At 50.6% G+C, this 19,263-nt stretch overlaps 1 protein-coding gene across 1 annotated transcript in view; it reads right to left on the bottom strand.

The window, feature by feature from the left end:
* Window positions 1–19,263, bottom strand: part of CSMD2 (CUB and Sushi multiple domains 2) — a 572,570-nt gene that overhangs the window by 244,548 nt on the left and 308,759 nt on the right. Inside the window, 2 exon segments of the mRNA XM_045548313.1 lie at window positions 3,672–3,784; window positions 6,820–6,923. Of these exon segments, the coding sequence (XP_045404269.1) occupies window positions 3,672–3,784; window positions 6,820–6,923 (217 nt within the window).

Here is a 19,263-nt window from a genome sequence, read left to right as displayed (position 1 = left end):
GGACTTCCAGACTCCAGAGCTGTGAGAAAATTAATTTCTGTTGTTTAAACCACCCGGTCTCTGGTAGTTTGTTACGGCAGCTGACTGACACAGCAGGGTTGGGTTTGAGATCTCTGGGGGTGAGTCATATAGAAATGTATAACAGATTAAAATACAAGTTGGGGACAGAGGCAGAAGTCACCAGGTTTAGGTTGCAGTTGAAGCCACGGGAGTAGAGGTGAGCAACTGCGGAAGGCCCTAGAACAAGGAGACCGAAGGCTGAGGACAGGCCTGGGAAGGGGCATGAGGAGCCTGCAGCAGCTGCAGAGGAGCAGCTAGAGAGGGGAGGTGAGACACACCCAGAGAGCAGAACAGGCAGGGACAAGGGGTCACATGGGACAAAGGGTCACATCGGGGTGCCAGGGGCCTCAGCTCACCCACCTTCCTGCAGCAGAGGGGGCTCCCCACCACACCGTGAAGCTGTAGAACAGAACAACTGGCTTCATCCCTCAGATAAAACGTCCAAGGTGGGAGGGAGAGGAAGGAAAGGGCAGGACCACCCGATCTAACCCTTCAAAGCTTCTTCCCACTGGGCAAAGTGCCAAGGCTCTGTGAGGCCTTCAGGCCGTCCATAAGCTGGACTCTGTCTCCTGCCCTTCTGCCTCCACACCCTACACTGCGCACGCGGGGGCCACTTCATTCCTCAGCCCGTCTCGTGAGCACTGAGTGAGATGAAACAATGTCTACCAAACTGGTGTTTAGTTATGAATCTTCTCTTAAAAGAAGGCTCACAAGGAGTAAACGAGAAGGAAGGAGAAGAAACGGAGGTGGGGCAGCGCCCTGGCTCCTAGGCACGCCCCACCCCACCTTGGTGGTCCCGGAGGTACCCCGAGTCTTTGCATGGCACCATTTGAAAACCCTGAGATAATCAACATAAAGCTTCAGGCACACAGTAGGCTCTGCACAAATGTCATGTCCCCTTCGTGGAAACACGACAAACACATCTAACTCCTCTTTCCTACACAACAGCTCTTCAAATATTTGGACACAACTCTCGAGTCTCCCGAGTCTAACTACTTTCCCCCCAAGTAAATCTTCGGGGTCATCAACATTTCCTGCAGGGATTGGCTTAAATCTGCACCTTATCCATCTCAAGCTGCGGTCCCCACGTCTAAGCTGGGTGCTCTGACGCCCGACCAAGGCAGAGGAGAGCGCAACTAACTCCCAGGGATAAGTTCTAGTGGTTGGTATTTATTCGCACTTCATCTTATCCTACTAATGTAGCCAACAGCTCTACCCGCTCCAGATCTTTCTGCACCGTGTTTGCTGATTGGTACTGTCATCCCTTTCAAGTTCATGCTATTTATGTCTTATCCAAACCATTGGCAATATATGGACAGATTAAGGGCATGTGGGCGACACGGGATCATTCCTTCCACTCCGGGGGGGAAACTTAGAAACTCTGCCTCCAAATCCACTCCCCTTCAAGGCAGTGACAGGGCTTGGACCTGAGTCAAGGTCTCATGGTTTCCTGTTGGGTGTGCTTCCCTCAGCCCCTCAGCTGCTTGTGTGGAACTTGCGCACCGGGACAGCCCACTCATCAAACCACGCATGGACCCGTCCATCAGCTACTCACTAAGTGCCTCGCAATGTGCAACATTTCTCATATTGACGTTTTTTTGTCTAACAATCTTCACAGGACCCGTGTGACTTTGGTTGTATTATTATCTCCATTTTGCACAGGAAGAAACAGAGTCCTAGAAAGGTTCCATGGCCTGCCATGGAGCTAGAAAGTGACAGAGCCAGGATCTGCACTCAGCACGTGTCACCCCGTAAGTGTTTGTTCTCTGTCTGCTGTTCTGCCTCACCCTGAGAACAGGGCTTCCCGGTCTCAGAATAGTACAGCCATCATCTTTACCCCAGGGGACATCGTGGTATGATATGATAGTGTTAGTGTAGAAAATATGGACTAGCTTCCTGTTAGGGGTTGAACTGGTCCCTCAAAAAGATATGTTGAAGTTCTTTTTTTTTTTTTTTTTTTTTTGAGATAGGGTCTTACTCTGTTGTCCAGGCTGGAGTGCAGTGGCTAGATCATAGCTTACTGCAGCCCTGAACTCCTAGGCTCAAGCAATCATCTTGCCTCAGCCTCCTGAGTAACTGGAACTACAGGTGTATGCCACCATGCTCAGCTAATTTTTTTTTTTTTATAGAGATGGGGTCTTGCTATGTTGCCCAGGCTGGTCTCGAACTCCTGGCCTCAAGCGATCCTCCTGTTTCAGCCTCCAAAAGTGCTGGGATTACAGCCACTACATCCAGCTAGATATGGTACCTGTAAGTGTGTCCTTATTCAGAAATAGTCTTTGCAGATGTAACAAGTTAAGATGAGGAACCAATGGAGGAGGGTGGGCCCTTAATCCAGGATGCTGGTGTCCTTGTAAGAAGGGGAGAGAGAGACGCACAGGAAAGTGTGTGATGACAAAGGCAGATTGGAGTGATACAGCCTTGGCTCCAACCAAGGACCACCAAGGACTGACAGCCACCACCAGAAGTTAGGAGGAGGCAAGCAAGGGTCTACCCAGGGTCTCAGAGGGGGCATTGCCCTGATGACACCTGGATTTCGGACTTTCAGCCTCCAGACTGTGGGAAAATAAACTTCTGTTGTTTTAAGGCAGCCAGTTTGTGGTACGTTGTTAGGGTGGCCCTAGCAAACTAATATGCCTCCCGTACTTAGTTTGGAAACAGAGCACGGGTCCTGGAGCAGGAGGAGCCGTTGGTGCCCTGGGGGTGGGGAGTGGGTGTCTGAGCCACAGTGGAGGCATGCCTTCTCCCCCTCCCCGCCTCCTGTTCCCCCTAGCAGCCACCTAAGCATTTTGAGGACTTAAGTCTCACTTTCTTGATAAAGCCTTTCCTGACCCCTCAAGAAAGGATGACTTCTCTGCACTCCCACTGGCTCTCTGGGCAGCCACCTGGCTTTAACACCTCATTCGTTCCCCCCCTGCCTCAGTGCTAGAGCACCAGCCCCTTGAGGTGAAGCCCAGGCCCGATGCCTCTGTCCCCTAGTGCTGGCCTGGTGTCTGGTACCTAACTGGGGCTTAACGATTCACTACTTGTGGAATTGGCTTCTCCCTCCCTCCTGTGGGATTGGCATTAGCAGCTGTTGGCCAACAGGTGGTTGGAGGCACACAGATGGGTGATGGTGGTGGTGTCTCTCGGGCCCCGGAGTTTGCCGTTCCCTTGATGCCTACGCCCAGCAAGAGATGAAGACCCTTTCTGCATCCTCCTCGAGCCACCCACACTGGTGTGTGTCTGTCCCCAGCCCTAGGCACACTCACTCACCCATCTCCTTGACACCAGTTAGGGTAGCTTGGGAAGCTACCATCTTCAGGCTAAAGATTTTAAAAATGAGTGAAGCCTCCTAAAAGATGACGTGAGTCAGGTATGAATGGGGGACGGAACTGGTGTCTGTGCCCATGCTGGGTGCCTAGCGTTTTAAGTGATTAATCCTCAAAACAACCTGGAAGGCTCGCGGAACCAGGAAGGAGGCCCAGGCTCAGAGAAGTCGAGTAACGTGCCCAAGTGAAGCTGGCGCAGGACAGAACCAGGATTCAAACCCAGGGCTTTCTGACTCCCGATCCAGACTCCAAGTCTCTGACTGCCAGGACAGACTTTCTGTGCCCCCCAAGAGCAGTTACCTTCGTAAGAAGCCTTGAATCCCAGGGAGCTGCCGCTGCCATCGGTCTGGAAGAGGAGCCACATTTGATGGTTGGTGCTGACGATGAGATCTGGGACCGATGTACCTGTCAGGCTGGCAGGAGAGAGATATTTAGGGGTGGGCACCCAAATAGAATGACTGCCCGACCCAGGAGGGGCCAAATTCTGGGCCCCACTGTGTTTGTGACATTGGAGCCCAGCGGTGTGGATTCTAGGTGCCGGGAGGACTCACTGCCTCTCTGCCTCCGCCATGGGCAGAGCTTGAATATCAACTTTGACTCCCTAGCCCAGACCCCTGGGCTCACAGGGCTATCTGTGTCTTCATTGCTCAGGGGACAGGGACGGCTGGAGCCAAATCTAACCAAGGGGATGCCTGCACTCTTGCAACCTTTGATCTCTCACGTGAACGGTATTGCAAAAAAGACACCCCCCACCCCGCAGCTGCCTCTGTGTGGGTTTCTTCTCACAGAAACCCATCTCCCCAGTTGGAACCCAAGCCATTCCTTTAAATGAGAAACCTCCTTCCATTCTAGCACAAGAATCGAGGCTTCAAGTGTGGCCATCACCTGAGGGCCACGTTCTTTCTGAAGCAAAAGGTTATGCCTAGGGAGGATTCTGATTAACCACCTCGCAAGTCAGACCCTGTGCTGACCAAGTCCCCACCCGTTATCTCATGTAATGCCCCTGTCACCAGTGAGGGAGAGGTGTCATCCACATGGCACAGGTCAGAGGGCAGGTGCAGAATGGGTAGTGACATTCCCAAGGTCAGCCTGATAGAGAGTGGCGGAGCCAGCACTCTGCTTGCAGGCTGGGGTTTCCGGAAGAAACCTGGCTCCCTCCTTCTGTTGACACAGGACAAATCACCGGCACACACAGAGGCGGGGCAGAGGGACGCAGAGGGGACGATTGAAGTAATGGGTCCTAATCTCTGCTTCACCCTGGGGTTTCAAAGTTGGGGGGCTGTTGAACGGGCTGCAGAGAGATGGTCATCACAGCATGACTGCCATTGGGTGGAGCTGAGATAGAACACCTGGGATACAACAGCCTGGCCCCTGTGACGTCCCTGAGCTTGGGGTTCTGACACTCTGTAATGAGTAATGACTGGGGCCAGGCCTGTGCTGGCTCTAACTCTGGGGTGGTGGTGAGCAAGGGAGAAGGCTGAGGCCTTTCCTTCTCCTCTGTTTAACCCAATTATGACAACAAAGAAGCCAAACCACTGGGCATGTGTTTCCCTAAAGGTTTGAGATCAATGTTGGCTTAAAGAGTCCTGGGTGGTGGTGGGAGAGCCTGTGGGCCACTGGAGAACTTGTTGGGAGCTCCCTCAAACTACACCGATCCAGAGACCTGGCCCCAAGCTCTGGCTCTGCCATTCATTTGCTGTACGACCTTGGGCAAGTGGTTGAGCCTCTCTGGGCCCTTTCATTCCATGTTAAATAAGGGGATTGTTTTGTATAATCTCCAAGAGTCTTTCCAGCTCTGATGTCCTAAGGTTCTATGTCAGAGTACAGGGGGATCATGGGAGGAAGGAGAGCTGGGATCCTGGCCTCTTGGGCACACTGGGCTGATGCACCATCTAGGGCAGCGAACTGGGGCAGACGGTGAGTGATGGGGATGCACCCAGAGGTGGGGAGAGGTGGGTGTGACATGTGATTTTATGTGTCAAACTGGCCAGGCCACGGGGTGTGCAGATACTTGGTCAGACATTATTCTGGGTGTGTCTGTGAGAGGGTTTTTGGACGAGATTAACATTTAAATCAGTAGACTGAGTAAAGCAGCGTGGGTGGACCTCATCCACTCAGTTGAAGGGTTGAAAATACAACAGAAAAGTGGACCCTCCCTTGAGTAAGAGAATTCTTCCTGCCTGGCTGCCTTTGAACTGGGACATTGTCTTATTTCCTGCTTTTGGACTTGAACGAGCACCTTGGCTCTTCCTGGGTCTCGAGTCTACTGGTCTTCAAACTAGAATGACATCACCAGGTGCCAACTCACCCTGAAGATCCTGGGAACTGTCAGCCTTCAAAATCACATGAGCCAATTCCTTATAACAAATCTCATCCATCTATCATCTAACTGCCTATCTATCCATCGATCTACCTACCTACCTACCTACCTACCTACCTATCCATCTATCTACCTACCTACCTACCTATCTACCCATCCATCCATCATCATTTCCTATAAGCTGTTTCTCTGGAAAACCCTGACTAGCACAGTGGAGCAGGCAGCAGGGAGACTGTCCTTTGGGCTCACATTCCATGCCTTTGTCCTGGGAGATCCCAAGCCCCAGCCGCATCACCTGACTCAGTGGGTACCATCGGATGAGATGAGTCACGTGACTACCCGGATGGCATCACCTCCAGGTGGGTGTGAGACCAGGCAGGACTCGGGAAGGTGTGAGAACCACCCAGAACAGCACAGCGTCTGGACAAGCCAGCTATCGCTGAATGGCCATTTCTCACGCAGCGCTGGAACCAGAGGGAGACCAGAGGGAGATGGCCTGGAACTAGCCTGGCTGGGAGGGGCTGTGGCATGGGACAGCGTCCTTGACTGAAATGAAAAGATAGGAACTCCAGTGCTGGTTTTGCTACCAACCTTCTCTACAACCTTTGGGCCTCAATCTCCCCACCTGATACATGGAGATAACACCTTTCTCACAGGGTTGTTGTGGAATGTGAGATAACTGATGCAAAAATTCCCAACACAGTGCCTGGTGCAAGGTAGGTGCTCAATGTCTGTGACTCCCCGCCTCCTTCTTGGAAGGGAGATGGATGTGGTCAGGCCTGTCTGTCTGAAGCTGGGCCACGTGCACTGAAGGGGAGCGTCTCCTGGCTCTCACGTCAGGCTGTCGGCGGTGGGCAAGGTGTAAAACCTCCATCTCCCCCACCCCCGAGAGGCTGCTCGTTCTGTTCGCTTTTCGTGTGAATTCCCAGTGAGAATTTGCCCTGTCCCCCTTTCCCCTGGTTGGAGTAGAAAGAGGTGGAGGGATTGTTGTGGAAACCAGGAGCCCTGCAGAACACTGTCCTTGCTGCAGTGCGGTCACCAGGCAGGACTCGGCAAGCCCATGCCACCACCCCCAGCCAAGGGCCATGTGCCGTCCCTCCCTCCAGCTCGCACGCCCGCTTCACTTACACGTACAGAACCGTCTTCTGGTCCCCATCCTGCCCACCGTCCCCGACCGTCAGGGTGTCATAGCCCCTCTCCAAATCAAACTCCTCAAAGGCGAGCTTGATCACCTGGGGGCGGGAGCACACGGTTAGGAGCAGGCAGGGGCCCTGAGCAAGCCTTCCAGAGCCTCATTAGGTCCTAGATCCCAGAGTCACTGGTGACACCATCCTACATACGCTGATCATTTCTGTGCCACCTAAATGTGTGTGACTATTTCCCTCCAGGCTAGACAGTCTCTGGAGCTCCCTGATGTTTCTGAAGATGTTCATAGCACATCTGGCCAATTCTAGAGGCTGTCGCAGCAGCCAGGCACATCTGGCCGACTGCGAGGTGATTAGACTCCTTCTTCATGCTTCAGTGCACAGAATCCCCTCCCGGGCTGGTGGCAGTTTTTCGGGCCACATGTGGAATTGCAGCTCTCCTGCCCCTAGGGACCTGTAGGAGTTTCTCTCAGCCTCTCTGCCTGCCTTTCTCCATCCGTTTTGTTTGTTTATTTGTCAAATAAATGAATGTTTTCAGAAAGAGATTTCAGCAAGATTCCTCCCTCTTGTTTTAATCCTGCCTTCCACAAATATTTACTAAGCCTCAGCATATGCCAGGCAGGAGGAGCAGTTTCGACAGCAAGAGAGACACAGTCCCTGCCCCCGGTGAAAAGGGGAGACAGAAAAGTAAACTGACAACCACAGGACTGGGGGGTGGCGGATGTCACAGTGGGGCTGCAGGGGCAGAGAGGAGCCTGCAGCTCCCCCAGCCTGTGGCAGGGGAGGCCACCTGTGATGTGGTGTCTGAGAACATTCTGAAGACCACAGAAGACTTCATCAGGCCAAAGGGGGATGCTGGGAGAGGGAAGGGGACGTTCTGAGAAGGAGTCGGGGGCACAGGGCCCGAAAGATAGAACATTCTGGAATAAGTTGTTCAGTGTCTGTTGACTGTGGGCCTGCAAACTGAGCACACCTGCTAGCTGCCTTGCTTGCTCTGGGGGACAATATGACAGGCCTTCAGTGCAACGAGGTGACTCAGGAAAACCCAGAACTTAAAAAAAATTTGCCTGGAGCTTGGTCCAAAGGGTCTCATGTTCCGCACCCCCAGACTGGTTTATCTCCTGAGGGAGGAGCAGTAGAAGAGCTTTAAGTGGTGGGTTACGGGGACACATTGGTGTTTGAGAAAACGTCAGTGTGGCTGCTCGTGTGGAAATGACTGGCAGGAGTGAAGCGGGTGGTGAGGACGGTCCCAGGCCTTCGAGGCTCTGCAGGCAAGTGACGGGGGAGGAGTGAGGGGGCCCGAGCAGGTATGTGGGGCTTTGTGCCTGGAAAGATGTGGGGCTGAGGAGAGGGCGGGATCTGGGATGAGCTGCCCACCTAGGCCTGGGCGACTGGGTGGGTGGGGGCCATTCACGAGGACAGGACGCACTGAGGGACCCACCCCCCATGTGTAATCTGGGCCTCTTTGCCCGTTTCAATCTGGTTTCAATCTGGTGATCATCTTCACTCCCCCAGTGAGGAGGCTGAAGTTGCCCCTTTGTTTTCTACTCTGCCACCCAAGGAGTACAGAATCCCTGCAGGTCTTTTCCTACTTGTGACTGACGCCTTCCGCAGGTTTCCTCCATCCGAAGCCAAAGCCCAGCGCCCACATGCTGCCAGGGAGCCTGCAGAGCCTCGCCCCAAGGTGCTTTCAGGTCTCTCGGGAGCAAACTGAAGCTGCCCCCACCCAAGAGCCCAGGTACCATCTGTGCAGGGCCCTCGGGGTTGAGAGCAGCATCTCTGGATAGCAGTGTTTGTGAGCAAGTCAGCGCGTCTTCAGACACACACGGGGCAGGGAGCAGGGACTGCCACTGCTGGGAGAAAGGTTAAGGAGGCTTCCTGGGGGAAACGAAGCTCGGGCTGAGTTTGGAAGATGAACTAGAGTCCAACCAAGGGATGCGGAAGGGAGAGCAGTCCTGGCAGAGGGAGTAGCAGAGACACAGAGCAGGGTGGCTTGTCCAGAGGCCTCTAATTCATTGGTAATTGTTTAAGTGACAGGGGAGCAGAGGGTGGTGACATGAGAGAAATAGAAGGAGCCAGATTATGAAGGGCTGTCTGTCATGCTGAGAATTTGGGGCTTTGTCCTAAAGACAGCAGGGAGTTATGCAAGAACTGTAAGTAAAGGTACAACAAGAGACTGTTGCTCTAGGAGCAAGAGTGCTGAGGGATGGTTGAAAACCAGGAGCCCCATCACCAGGCCGCAGGGACAGTCCAGGAGAGGGGGGTGTGGCCTGCAGCCAGCAGTGGTTGGGGAGGGTCAGGAAAGAGGAGATGGAATTAACTGTCAAGAGTGAGTGGGGATTCCTTGGCCCTTCTGGGTTTCCCATCCAGAATGTTCCCTGCAGGCTTGTAGCACCATCATGGGATCATGTGCGCAGGCTGGAATCTCCTTCCCGTCTCTCACTCTCCACAGTCCTGCTGTACAGACGTTTGTCGGGCTCCCATTTCCCAGCCTGACACAGGAGGGGCCCCAGCATCTGCTCCCTTCTGGTCCCCCCAGTGTGGCCCATTCACGACTCTGACCTGCACAGGCTCTTCCCTCTCCCTTTTGCTCCCCTAGCAAAGTCTCCTCATCCTTGAGCTCCCTCTTGTCCAAGTTCTCTCTCTGACCTTGACCAGAGGAATGCTCCTGGCTCGGCCTCCCTCTTGCCTCTGTCTCGGTGCTTCCCCGTGGCACTGTGGGCACTGTGATGGACGTGTCCCCCTGCTCCTCCACTCCCCTGCCCTCCCCGGGCACAGGGGCCAGGTCTCACTACCTCTGTACGACCAGCATGGGTTGGTGTGCCAGGCATGTGCCAGCGGCTCAGAAACTGTGGACTGGGAGAACATTTTCCAAACCTTTCCCCATTCTCCAGCGTGGATGGATCGCTAGGCTCTCGGATCCCTCGTGGTAGTTACCATGGAGAACAAAGGTTGGCAAACCTTTTCTGCAAAGGGCCTCATAGTAAATATTTTTCCCTTTGTGGATCATATGATCTCCGTCGCAACTTCTCAACACTGCGAGAGTAGCATGAACTCAGCCCTGCACGATGCGTACATGAATGGGCACGGCTGTGCTAAGGTAAAACTTCATCTACAAAACAAGTGATGAGCTGAATTCGGCCCTGAGGCCACAGTGTGCCCACCCTTGGTCTAGGAGATTCTCTGAGAGCTTAATCATGGTCTTTGGTCATGTTCTCTTATGAGATTTTGTCACTACCAGAGCTGACACCTATGATGGGCTCGATTCTGTTCTGGGTACTTTACACATATCAACTCAGGTAAAACTCACAACAATAGCTTCTTTGGTTACCTCCGTTTTACAAATGGGACAGCCCAGCCACAGAGTTTGGGCAGCTTGCCTAGGGTCACACAGGTAAGTGGTAGAGCGGGGACTCACCCCAGGTAGCCGGAGGCCAGGCTCTTTGATACTCTCCTCTGTGTGGCATCCCAGCAACACAGGGGATGTCTCAGGTCCATGAAGCAGGGCCCATGAACTACCCTCCCAAACTTTCCTTAAGCTCTTTTTCTGGGTCCCGGTGGCAGGTGCTCAGCAAACACGTGCTGCACATGAAATACCAGAAGGCAGCCAGCACCTTCTGAAGGAGGAGGGGCCTGGGCTCTGCAGGGACTCAGGGTCCTGGCTGCACATTCTCACCACGTCAGCCCCTTCCTGGGGCAGAGGACACTGCTCACCCGGCCACTGCCCAAAAAGGGAGCGTATGATTATTAGGCCTATAACGGGAAAATATTGCCTTGAAGGCCAGAACCCAGAGCCATACAATGACTCACATCAGTGGTTAGAGCTGCCATTGATGTGAGCCACATTCCAGAGCCCCGACCCTGATGTAGGAGCTAATTACACCAAGAAGACTGTTGCACACACACATCGCGACCTCGGGACGGGCCCCCAGCGCACAATGGACCGACGCTTTCCTTTTTTCCTTCCTTTTTTTTCTCCTCTGCTTTGGCCTTTGTTTAAAGACAGGCTCCTATAATGACTCATTAACTAACATGCAGATCAATCACGCTCACAAAGCGCCTTTCTGAAGCAGGAGAAATGGCAGCACATGAAATAGGCATGATCAAAGAGGCACATTTGTATACAGCTCAGACACCCAATTTAAACCCATTAGATAAATGAATAAACAAACTCATCATCTAGGATGCAATTACAGAGCACCTGCCGTGTGCCAAGCACCGAGCTAGCTGCTTCCCATAAGTTATTCGCTTGCTCGGCAATTTAGAGCAGAATCTAAATGCCAGGGACACCGTGCTGACGGTGACTGCTGGAGGACTGCAAAGGAGAGAGAGGGGGACGGAGGAGGTGGGCCTGGGCCTGGCAGGGTGGGGAAAAGTGTGGCAACACTGTCGCAGTGGAGGGCAGGGAAGAACAGCCTGGCAGAGTCTGCAGCTGTATTTTGCCTGCAGCCAGAGTGGGCAGTCTGCACTTCACGGTCAAGTTGATGAGAAGCTGTAATTCAGCATTAACTCTCCCTCCAGGGAGAACTGGAGGCAGAGAGACCAGTGGGAGGCTGGTGCAAGGTTCAAGAGCGCCAGGAGGAATTAGGGGGACCCTGAGACTGTATTCCTGGCAGAGGGTGGGTGAAGGGGGAAGTTGGGAGACTGCATCCTGCAGAACACAGCCTTGTCCTGAGAATCATCGGGGATGGAATGGGACCATGGAGGGTGCCCACCTCAGGCCCTGGAGAACATTCCTCACTTCTGAGCACTGTCCAGGGTCAGCCAAGGGAAGGGCTTCTGGTCCCACCAGCCTGTGTCCAATGTCTGGGTGACGCTGCAGAGGACCCGATGGCTCAGGGAAGTTTTGTGGGATGCTGGAGTCCCAAGAGATGTAGACTGAGGCTGTTTTGTCTAATGACTGTTTTCTGGCAACACCTTCCTACCTGGGCTCTCTGCCTCTGTCCCCACCCTTCACTCTGCACCAAGGACTCCCAGGGCCTCCCTATCTCTTACAGCAGGGGTTGGAAGACTATGGCTCTCAGGCCAAATCTGGCCCGTGCCGTGTTTTTATATGGCCCCCAGAGCTAAGAAGGAAAGCACTCAGGCTTTGGACTTGGCGGAGGCTACGAAGGGTCCCTTTGGAGCCACCCCACCACGAGAAGTGGGCTATGGAGGCACCTGGGGAAACCTCTCCAACCTCCAGCATCTTGCACAGGGCCTGGCACAGAGAGGGCGTGAGTAAATGTTTGCTGAATGAATAAATGAGTGAACAAATGGGCCAACAAAGGCGTTTCTGACATTTGCACTAGCCAGTGATCACTTGCCTCGAGAGTTATTTCTCAATTCTTCAGGTCTACAAAGGGAAGAGTGACAGTGATAATCCCCAAGGAGTGAATAATCAAAACGCTGTTATCTTTGGCTTTGAAGTTCATGAAATGACCTTTCCTGTCCCTCTTCCTCCCATGCTCCTCCTACCCTCCTTCCCTCTCTCTCCAGCCTCGCTTTGCCTTCTTTTCCAGCAAAGGTGGATTAACTTTCCTGATCAAATCCAGGGGGCACATATGCAAATTGGATCATACGTCTGGCCTTCGTACTGAGAAGCTGCAAGAGAAAGACAGATGTGTGTGGGGATGGGGCACCGGCGCAGGTCTGGGCTTTGGGCCTGGCTGTGTCTTTTTCCACCAGGCTGAGCTGAATGGTGCTAATGTGAGGAGGCCCCAGGCAGAAGGCCCCAACCCCAAGCCCAACCCAAGCCAGGCCAGAGGAGCCACCCTCCATCAATGCTCAACATTTCCAAACATCTCTGAGCTTCTCCTCTGTGACCAGCGCTGTGCTAACCGTGGAAGGAATAAGCAAAATGTCTTCCCTGCTTTGGGGGAAATAGATTCTCCAGAGCTATGGGGGAAACAGATTCTAAACGGTACAACGTGATAGGCACGAAAACAAGGTGCTGATGAACAGAGGAAAGAACCAGACCTGGTACAGTCAGGAAGGCTTCTCAGAAGAGGGGGCATTTGGACTATGTCTCAGAGGGGAATAGGAATCTGCCTGGATGAAAAGAGAAGGCAGCTGGGACCCGATGCACCCAGACAGAGGTCTTACAGGGCCAGGTGTGTCCGTGACCCTGAGCCCAGTGTGGCTGAAGCTGGGGCTGTCTGCGGGAGGGCGGGGGCTGGGCCCTGTCTGCTTTGTTAGAGGAGAGGATTATTATTTATCAGATAAGCGTGGCTGGTCAGAATCACCAGGGTGCTCTTTAAAAATAAGTTCCAGGCACCACCCTAGACCCACTGAATCAGACCTTTGGGGAAAGAGCTTGGGAATCTGTGTTTTGAAAGTCTCCCCGGGTGGTTCTGATGAAATTTGGAAACATTATTGTAGGCAGATATTATATTAATATTAGATTCATATTATAAGGACTAAAATAGCCCAGGTGCCCAAGGTGGGGTTAACACTGCCCAAGGACAGCCCAATCCAGGGGACAGTGTAGAGGCTGCATGTGGACTAGGCTGGCATCACTCCCTCTGAGCCGTCCTTTCTCTGTTCCTTGAACCTGCCAAGCTCCCAGGAGGATAAACTGGGGTGTTTTTATTTGTTTTACTCCTAGTTTATCGAGTAGAGACATATCCTAAATCTGCCTCTCCAGTAAGATGGGAAGTTCTTATTGCTCTGACAGTGTGGAGGTGCACAGCCTGTACGTGCTCCGTTAATGCTGGTGTTTGACATAGGTTCTTCATATCCCCACATCAGAGCATCTCTGCTTCTTTCTTTGAGCACTCTTGCTGCCCTTGAAGGGCCCTAGTCACTGGGACATTCCTAGCTCCCTCCCAAGCACAGCTAGCAAAGGTCCTACACAAGGGATGGAATTCCAGGAAGGATCCTCACATGCATGCATGTGCAGGTGCTTGGAATGCATAATCATCCCATGATTATGGGGAGACCAAGGGGACACGTGTCCCACTCTGCACTCCTGCAGGCAAGCCTCTCAGCCCCTTCTCACAACAGCATCTTCCTCCTGCTCCTGGCAGAAGCTCACTGCAGAATCTCCCTTCTCTCACTGCCCTCCTTTTCCTACGTCCTCACTCCCTCCCTCTTTGCTTCCTTCGCCCTCAGACTACAAACACACTCCAGTTTCCAATATTTTAAACAGACACCCCAAAGTAGCCCCAAATGTCCTCTCTGTCCTTCCTCCCTCACTTGCTACCACTGCCCATCCTGCCTCCTTCACTCCACCATGAAACTCATCGAGAGAGATGTCTGCACTCTGGGCCGCCAGAACCTCTGCTCCCACCCATTCACTCCCTGCCCACTGCTGTCTCTTGCTGCTCCAAGAGCCCCACTGAAAAGTCTTCTTCCAAGACCAAGTCCAACAGTCTCTTTTCAGTACTTTTCCAACAAGACCTTTTTCATCATTGCCACAATCAGAGATGTCCTAGCTGGAAACTCTTCCTGCTTTTGCATCACTGAGCTCTTCTCCTGCCTCTCAGACTGTGCCTTCTCTGTTTCTTCCCCTGGATCTTGCTCTTTACAAGGATGGTGTTCTCAGATCCACTCTGAATCTTCTGATTCTCTTCACCCTTTCCAAGAAACGCTGCCCATTCCTTAGGCTTCTGTTTTCACCCATGTGCTGGTAACACCCAGATCTCTCTCTTGAACCTAGATGTATCCACTAGATGAACCACAGATACTTCAGGTGCACCGTGTTTCCCTTTTGACCCCTGCAAAGCAGGCTCCTCCTTTTGTTTCCTTTTTATGTTTCCTGCTAATCCGAGCCAGATGGCTCTCAGTTGTCATCGCTCTGTTGATTGAATGAATAGAGACTGGGTGTCTACCATGTGCCGGGCACTGTGTTGGTCACTTGGATGCAATGTTGAATAAGACCCCTCCTCCTGCTCCCTCAACCCCCACATCCAACTGCCCACCAAGTCCCGTTCCATTCCCTAAATCTCTCTCTTCTGTTTCCCCTCCAGGTTTCCAAAGCCTCGGCTTGTGGCCCCATTTCTCCTACTTGGGCAACTGCTGCAGCCTCCTAACAGGCCTAGCTCACTCCAGTATCGCCCTCCAATCCTCTGCTCTGTGGCCACAGAAATCTTCCAAGGACTCAGACCTTCCTGCTTCGGCTTTGGTTCAGAAGAAGAAATGTCCCTCGTCCTTTCCAGGCCCATCCTATGAGGTCAACCCCAGCTCCTCCCATCTACTCTAGTCCCATCTGGCCGTGCAGCACAGCCACTTAAATGCATGGGCCTTGGAGCCAGAAAGACTGGTTTAAATCCCAGTACTTACTGGCTATGTGCTGCTGCTATTTCCAAACCTTTAATCTATCCATGATTCAGTTTATTCATCCATCAAATGGGTCTATTAAAACCTAATTCATTATCCTATTCAGAGAATGAAATAAAATTATTTATATAGAGAGCTGAGCTTGGTGCTTGGCACAGGATAGGCATCCAGTAAGAGCCATAATATTATTAACAACCATCTAACACTTCTAGCCTTGAAAATCTCAGTTTCAAGATAAAATCCAAACTTCTTTGCCAAGCATGAGGGCTCATCATGACCTGATCCTACTTACCTTTCTGTTCTCACCTGGATCCAGGCATGCTGAGTTACTTTCAGCTCTAAGAGGCTGTTTCAAACCTCAGTGCCTACTGAGGCTTACTCTGAGATACTGATTTCCAAGCTTACCCATCTTTCAAGACCCTCCTCAAATATCACCTCCTTTGTAAAAACTTCCTTGACCTCCCAGAGAGCAGCTCCTTTCTGGGTTTTTCCATAGCACTCTGGCACACCTCCGCCAGCGCTTATCCACACTCTAGCTTTTTGTTTACATGCCTGTCTTCACTCCTATGTGCACATCCTTCCGGGGCAGAAGTCCTATCTACAGTCAATGAATGAATGGATGAATGGCCTTCTCATAAACATACTGCGAGCTTAGAGAGACTGTGCTTTCCACTGGAGGAGACATCTGAAGGTGAGTGGACAGGCAGTCCTTGGATACACCTGTGTCTTACCTGTGGCCCAGTTCCATGAACAGGGTTGGGAACACAGCATCCATTTTCCCTGTTGTTTGCCAGAAGACAGGTCCTATTCCTCAGTCTTAGCCTTTGGGTTTCCACACTTAACCCCTCCTTGTTGCACTGTACGTTCCCTGACTCTTCCCGCACCTGGTGTCAGGAAGGGGCTCTCTTCAGCCTTTCTGGGCTCCCTCAGCACCACCTGCAGCCCACCGAGGACCCACGGAGATGCTGGAAACACCCCTCTGCACACTCTAAGGGGTGCTCTTCAGCGGGGCTGTCTTCAGAAACCCAGGCTCGTCTGACTTCTTGGGGTCCACTTGTGGTGGGAGAGTGATCACATGGGGTCACTGACCTCTACACATTGGCCAAGGCTAGGCCTTCTGGGGTGAATCTAATTGTTTCTTAGAAAATTCTCAGGCCTCACCTAAACTTCCCCCTACACCCCACCTTCAGGTTCAAAAGTAAACGGAGATAGGTATCTTTAACAATGCCCAAGAAAGACCCCTCTCGTCAACAACTCAATATAACCTCAAGGTGTATGACCTTCTTCTGGTCTAGCCTCCATCCTCACCCCACGGGGCTGAAGCAAACTCCCCCATTGACTAGGCACACCATGAAATGGCTTAATAGGATGTGAATCTGTCTTTGTAAGATTCTGTGGAGAGGAAACCTGCTTCTAGTGTTCCCAGCACTGTGGCCCCAAGTACCGGGACCAAACAATTTTAAAGTGTTGGGTAAAATTTAAAAAGGAAAGAAAAGCTTTTAATAAGTTAGTAAGTGTTATGGACTGAATGATACCCTCCCCTGCATCAAATGCATAAGTTGAATCCCTAATGTGACTATATTTGGAGATGGGGCTTTAGGAAAGTAATTAAGGTTAAATGAGGTCATAAGCATGGGACCCTAATCCAATGGGATTGATGTCCTTATAAGAGGGGGCAGAGACATCAGTGAGCTTTCCTTCTGTATGCACAGAGGAAGAGCCATGTAAGGACACAGGGAGAAGGTGACTATCCACAAGCCCGGGGGCAAACCTTGACAAGAAACTGAATTTGCCAGCACCTTGATTATGGACTTGTGGCCACCAGAATGGTGAGAAAATAAAAATAAATGTCTGTTGTCTATGCTACCTAGTCTATGGTATTTGTTACAGCATTCCAAGTAGACTAGACTAACATAACAAGGAATACTCAGTGTGCACAGCACTGTGAATGTAGGAACCCAAAATGCAACTTAGAATGTGAAACTGGCTTTGGCCTGAAGTGCATTTTAAAAATTTGGTGAAGTGGGCTGGGCATGGTAGCTTTGGGAGGCAGAAGTGGGAGGATTGCTTGAGGCCAGGAGTTCGAAATAAGCCTGGGCAACATAGTGAGACCTTGTCTTTATAAAAAATAAAAAAAATTAGCTGGGCATGGTGGCCCACATCTGTAGTCCTAGCTACTTGGGAGGCTGAGGTGGGAGGAGGATAGCTTGAGCCTAGGAGTTCAAGGTTACAGTGAGCTATGATTATGCCACTGCTCTCCAGCCTGGGTGACAGAGTAAGGTCCTGTCTCTAAAAAACTAACAATACTAAAAAAAAAAAAAAATTGGCAAATATAGCTTTGGTTTTCAGGGACTCATGGAGAAGAAGGAACAGGAGACAAAAGCTACAACATACCAAGGTGAGGACTCTAATATGACACTCCTGCATACAGCTGGGCTGGTGAAAGCTACACCCATAGCAAGGGTGAACTAGCAATGAGCCTGTCTTCCTTCTCACCTGCCACTACCATCCTCTGGGTGGATCTGGAAGCTAATCATTTATCTCAAAACTTGACATTGACATTGAGTAGACCAAAACCAGAAAACTTCCACTGAGAATCCATAACCACAAGTCGGCCTTCACATGTGTTTGCAGCCTTCGTTACTTGGGCGGTTTGAAACCTTCATACTGAGAATTCAGTGTGAATAAGTTGCTGGCTGGTAATGCTCCCACAAACCAACACAAACCTTCTCTGGAAGAAATTACCTTCCACTCAGGTCTCGAAGAATTCCCAGACAAAGTTTATCCTTTTAACACTCAGTCAAAAATTACAAAACAAAGAAGGAAACATAGTTCTGGAGCAAGAGGTGAGAGACTACAGAGAATAGAATCAAACTTGCCAAGACTTCAGATACTGACGTTAGCAGACATGGAATATAAAGTATGTGTAATACGTTATATATATATATATATATATATATATATATATATATATATATATACACACACACACAGACACACAGACACACACACATATATATATATATATATTTTTTTTTTTTTTTTTTGAGACAGAGTCCCACTCTATTGCCTGGGCTAGAATGCCATGGCGTCAAGCTCACAGCAACCTCAAACTCCTGGGTTTAAGCAACTCTTCTGCCTAACCTCCTGAGTAGCTGGGACTACAGGCATGCGCCACCATGCCTGGCTAATTTTTTTTCTATATATATTTTTAGCTGTCCAGATCATTTCTTTCTATTTTTAGTAGAGATGGGGTCTCGCTCTTGCTCAGGCTGGTCTCGAACTCCTGACCTGGAGCGATCCTCCCGCCTCGGCCTCCCAGAGTGCTAGGATTACAGGTGTGAGCCACCGCGCCCGGCCCTGTGTAATACATTTTAAAAATTAAAGCAGGATCTAAACATATGAGTAAGGAGCAAGAGACTATAATATATGACCAAGAATCTTTGAAAAAGAACCAAATAGGACTTCATAAAATAAAAATTATATTTGAAATTAAAATATATCTTTAGTAAATGAACTTAACAGAGGTTAGACACAGCTGAACAGAGAATTAATGAACACAGTGAGAGAGGGGAAAATAGAAAAGAGGCCAAAAAATACAGAAGGGAGTGAGAAAAATTAAGACGTCTTATCAGACTTCCAGAAGGGGAGAAAAGAGAAAATAAAGAAGAGGCAATAGTTGAAAAGATAATGACTAAACATTTTCCCACGCTGAAGAAAGACAGCAATCCATAGATTCAAGAAACTTAATTAATTCAGGCAGGATGAATACAAAAATATTCACACCTACGCAAATAAAAGTGAAACTGTAGAAGACTGAAGATAAGGAAAAGACCACAAAAGCAGCCAGAAGGAAGTCATTCAAAGGAACGACAATGAACTGACAGCAATAGTGGAAGCTAGATGACACTGGAACAATATCTCCATGTACAGAGAGACTATGACTATCAACCGAGAGCCAAATGTCCAGTGAGTACCAGTGTTCTTTCACAAAAATGGAGAACAGACATTTTAAAATAAATATAATAAGAACTAAGAAAGTTTGTCATCAATAAGAAAATACATTTTAAAGCAGGTACTTTGGATAGGAAGAAATTTCAAAGAGAAGCACTGATCTACAAGAAGGAGAGGTCAAGAAAGTGGTAAATATATGAGTAAATCTAAATGC

Source organism: Lemur catta, chromosome 3 (genome assembly GCF_020740605.2).
Source record: "Lemur catta isolate mLemCat1 chromosome 3, mLemCat1.pri, whole genome shotgun sequence".
Taxonomy (NCBI): Eukaryota; Metazoa; Chordata; class Mammalia; order Primates; family Lemuridae; genus Lemur; species Lemur catta.
Note: the sequence above shows the minus strand (reverse complement) of the source record. Positions and strands in the feature narration are given on the sequence as shown.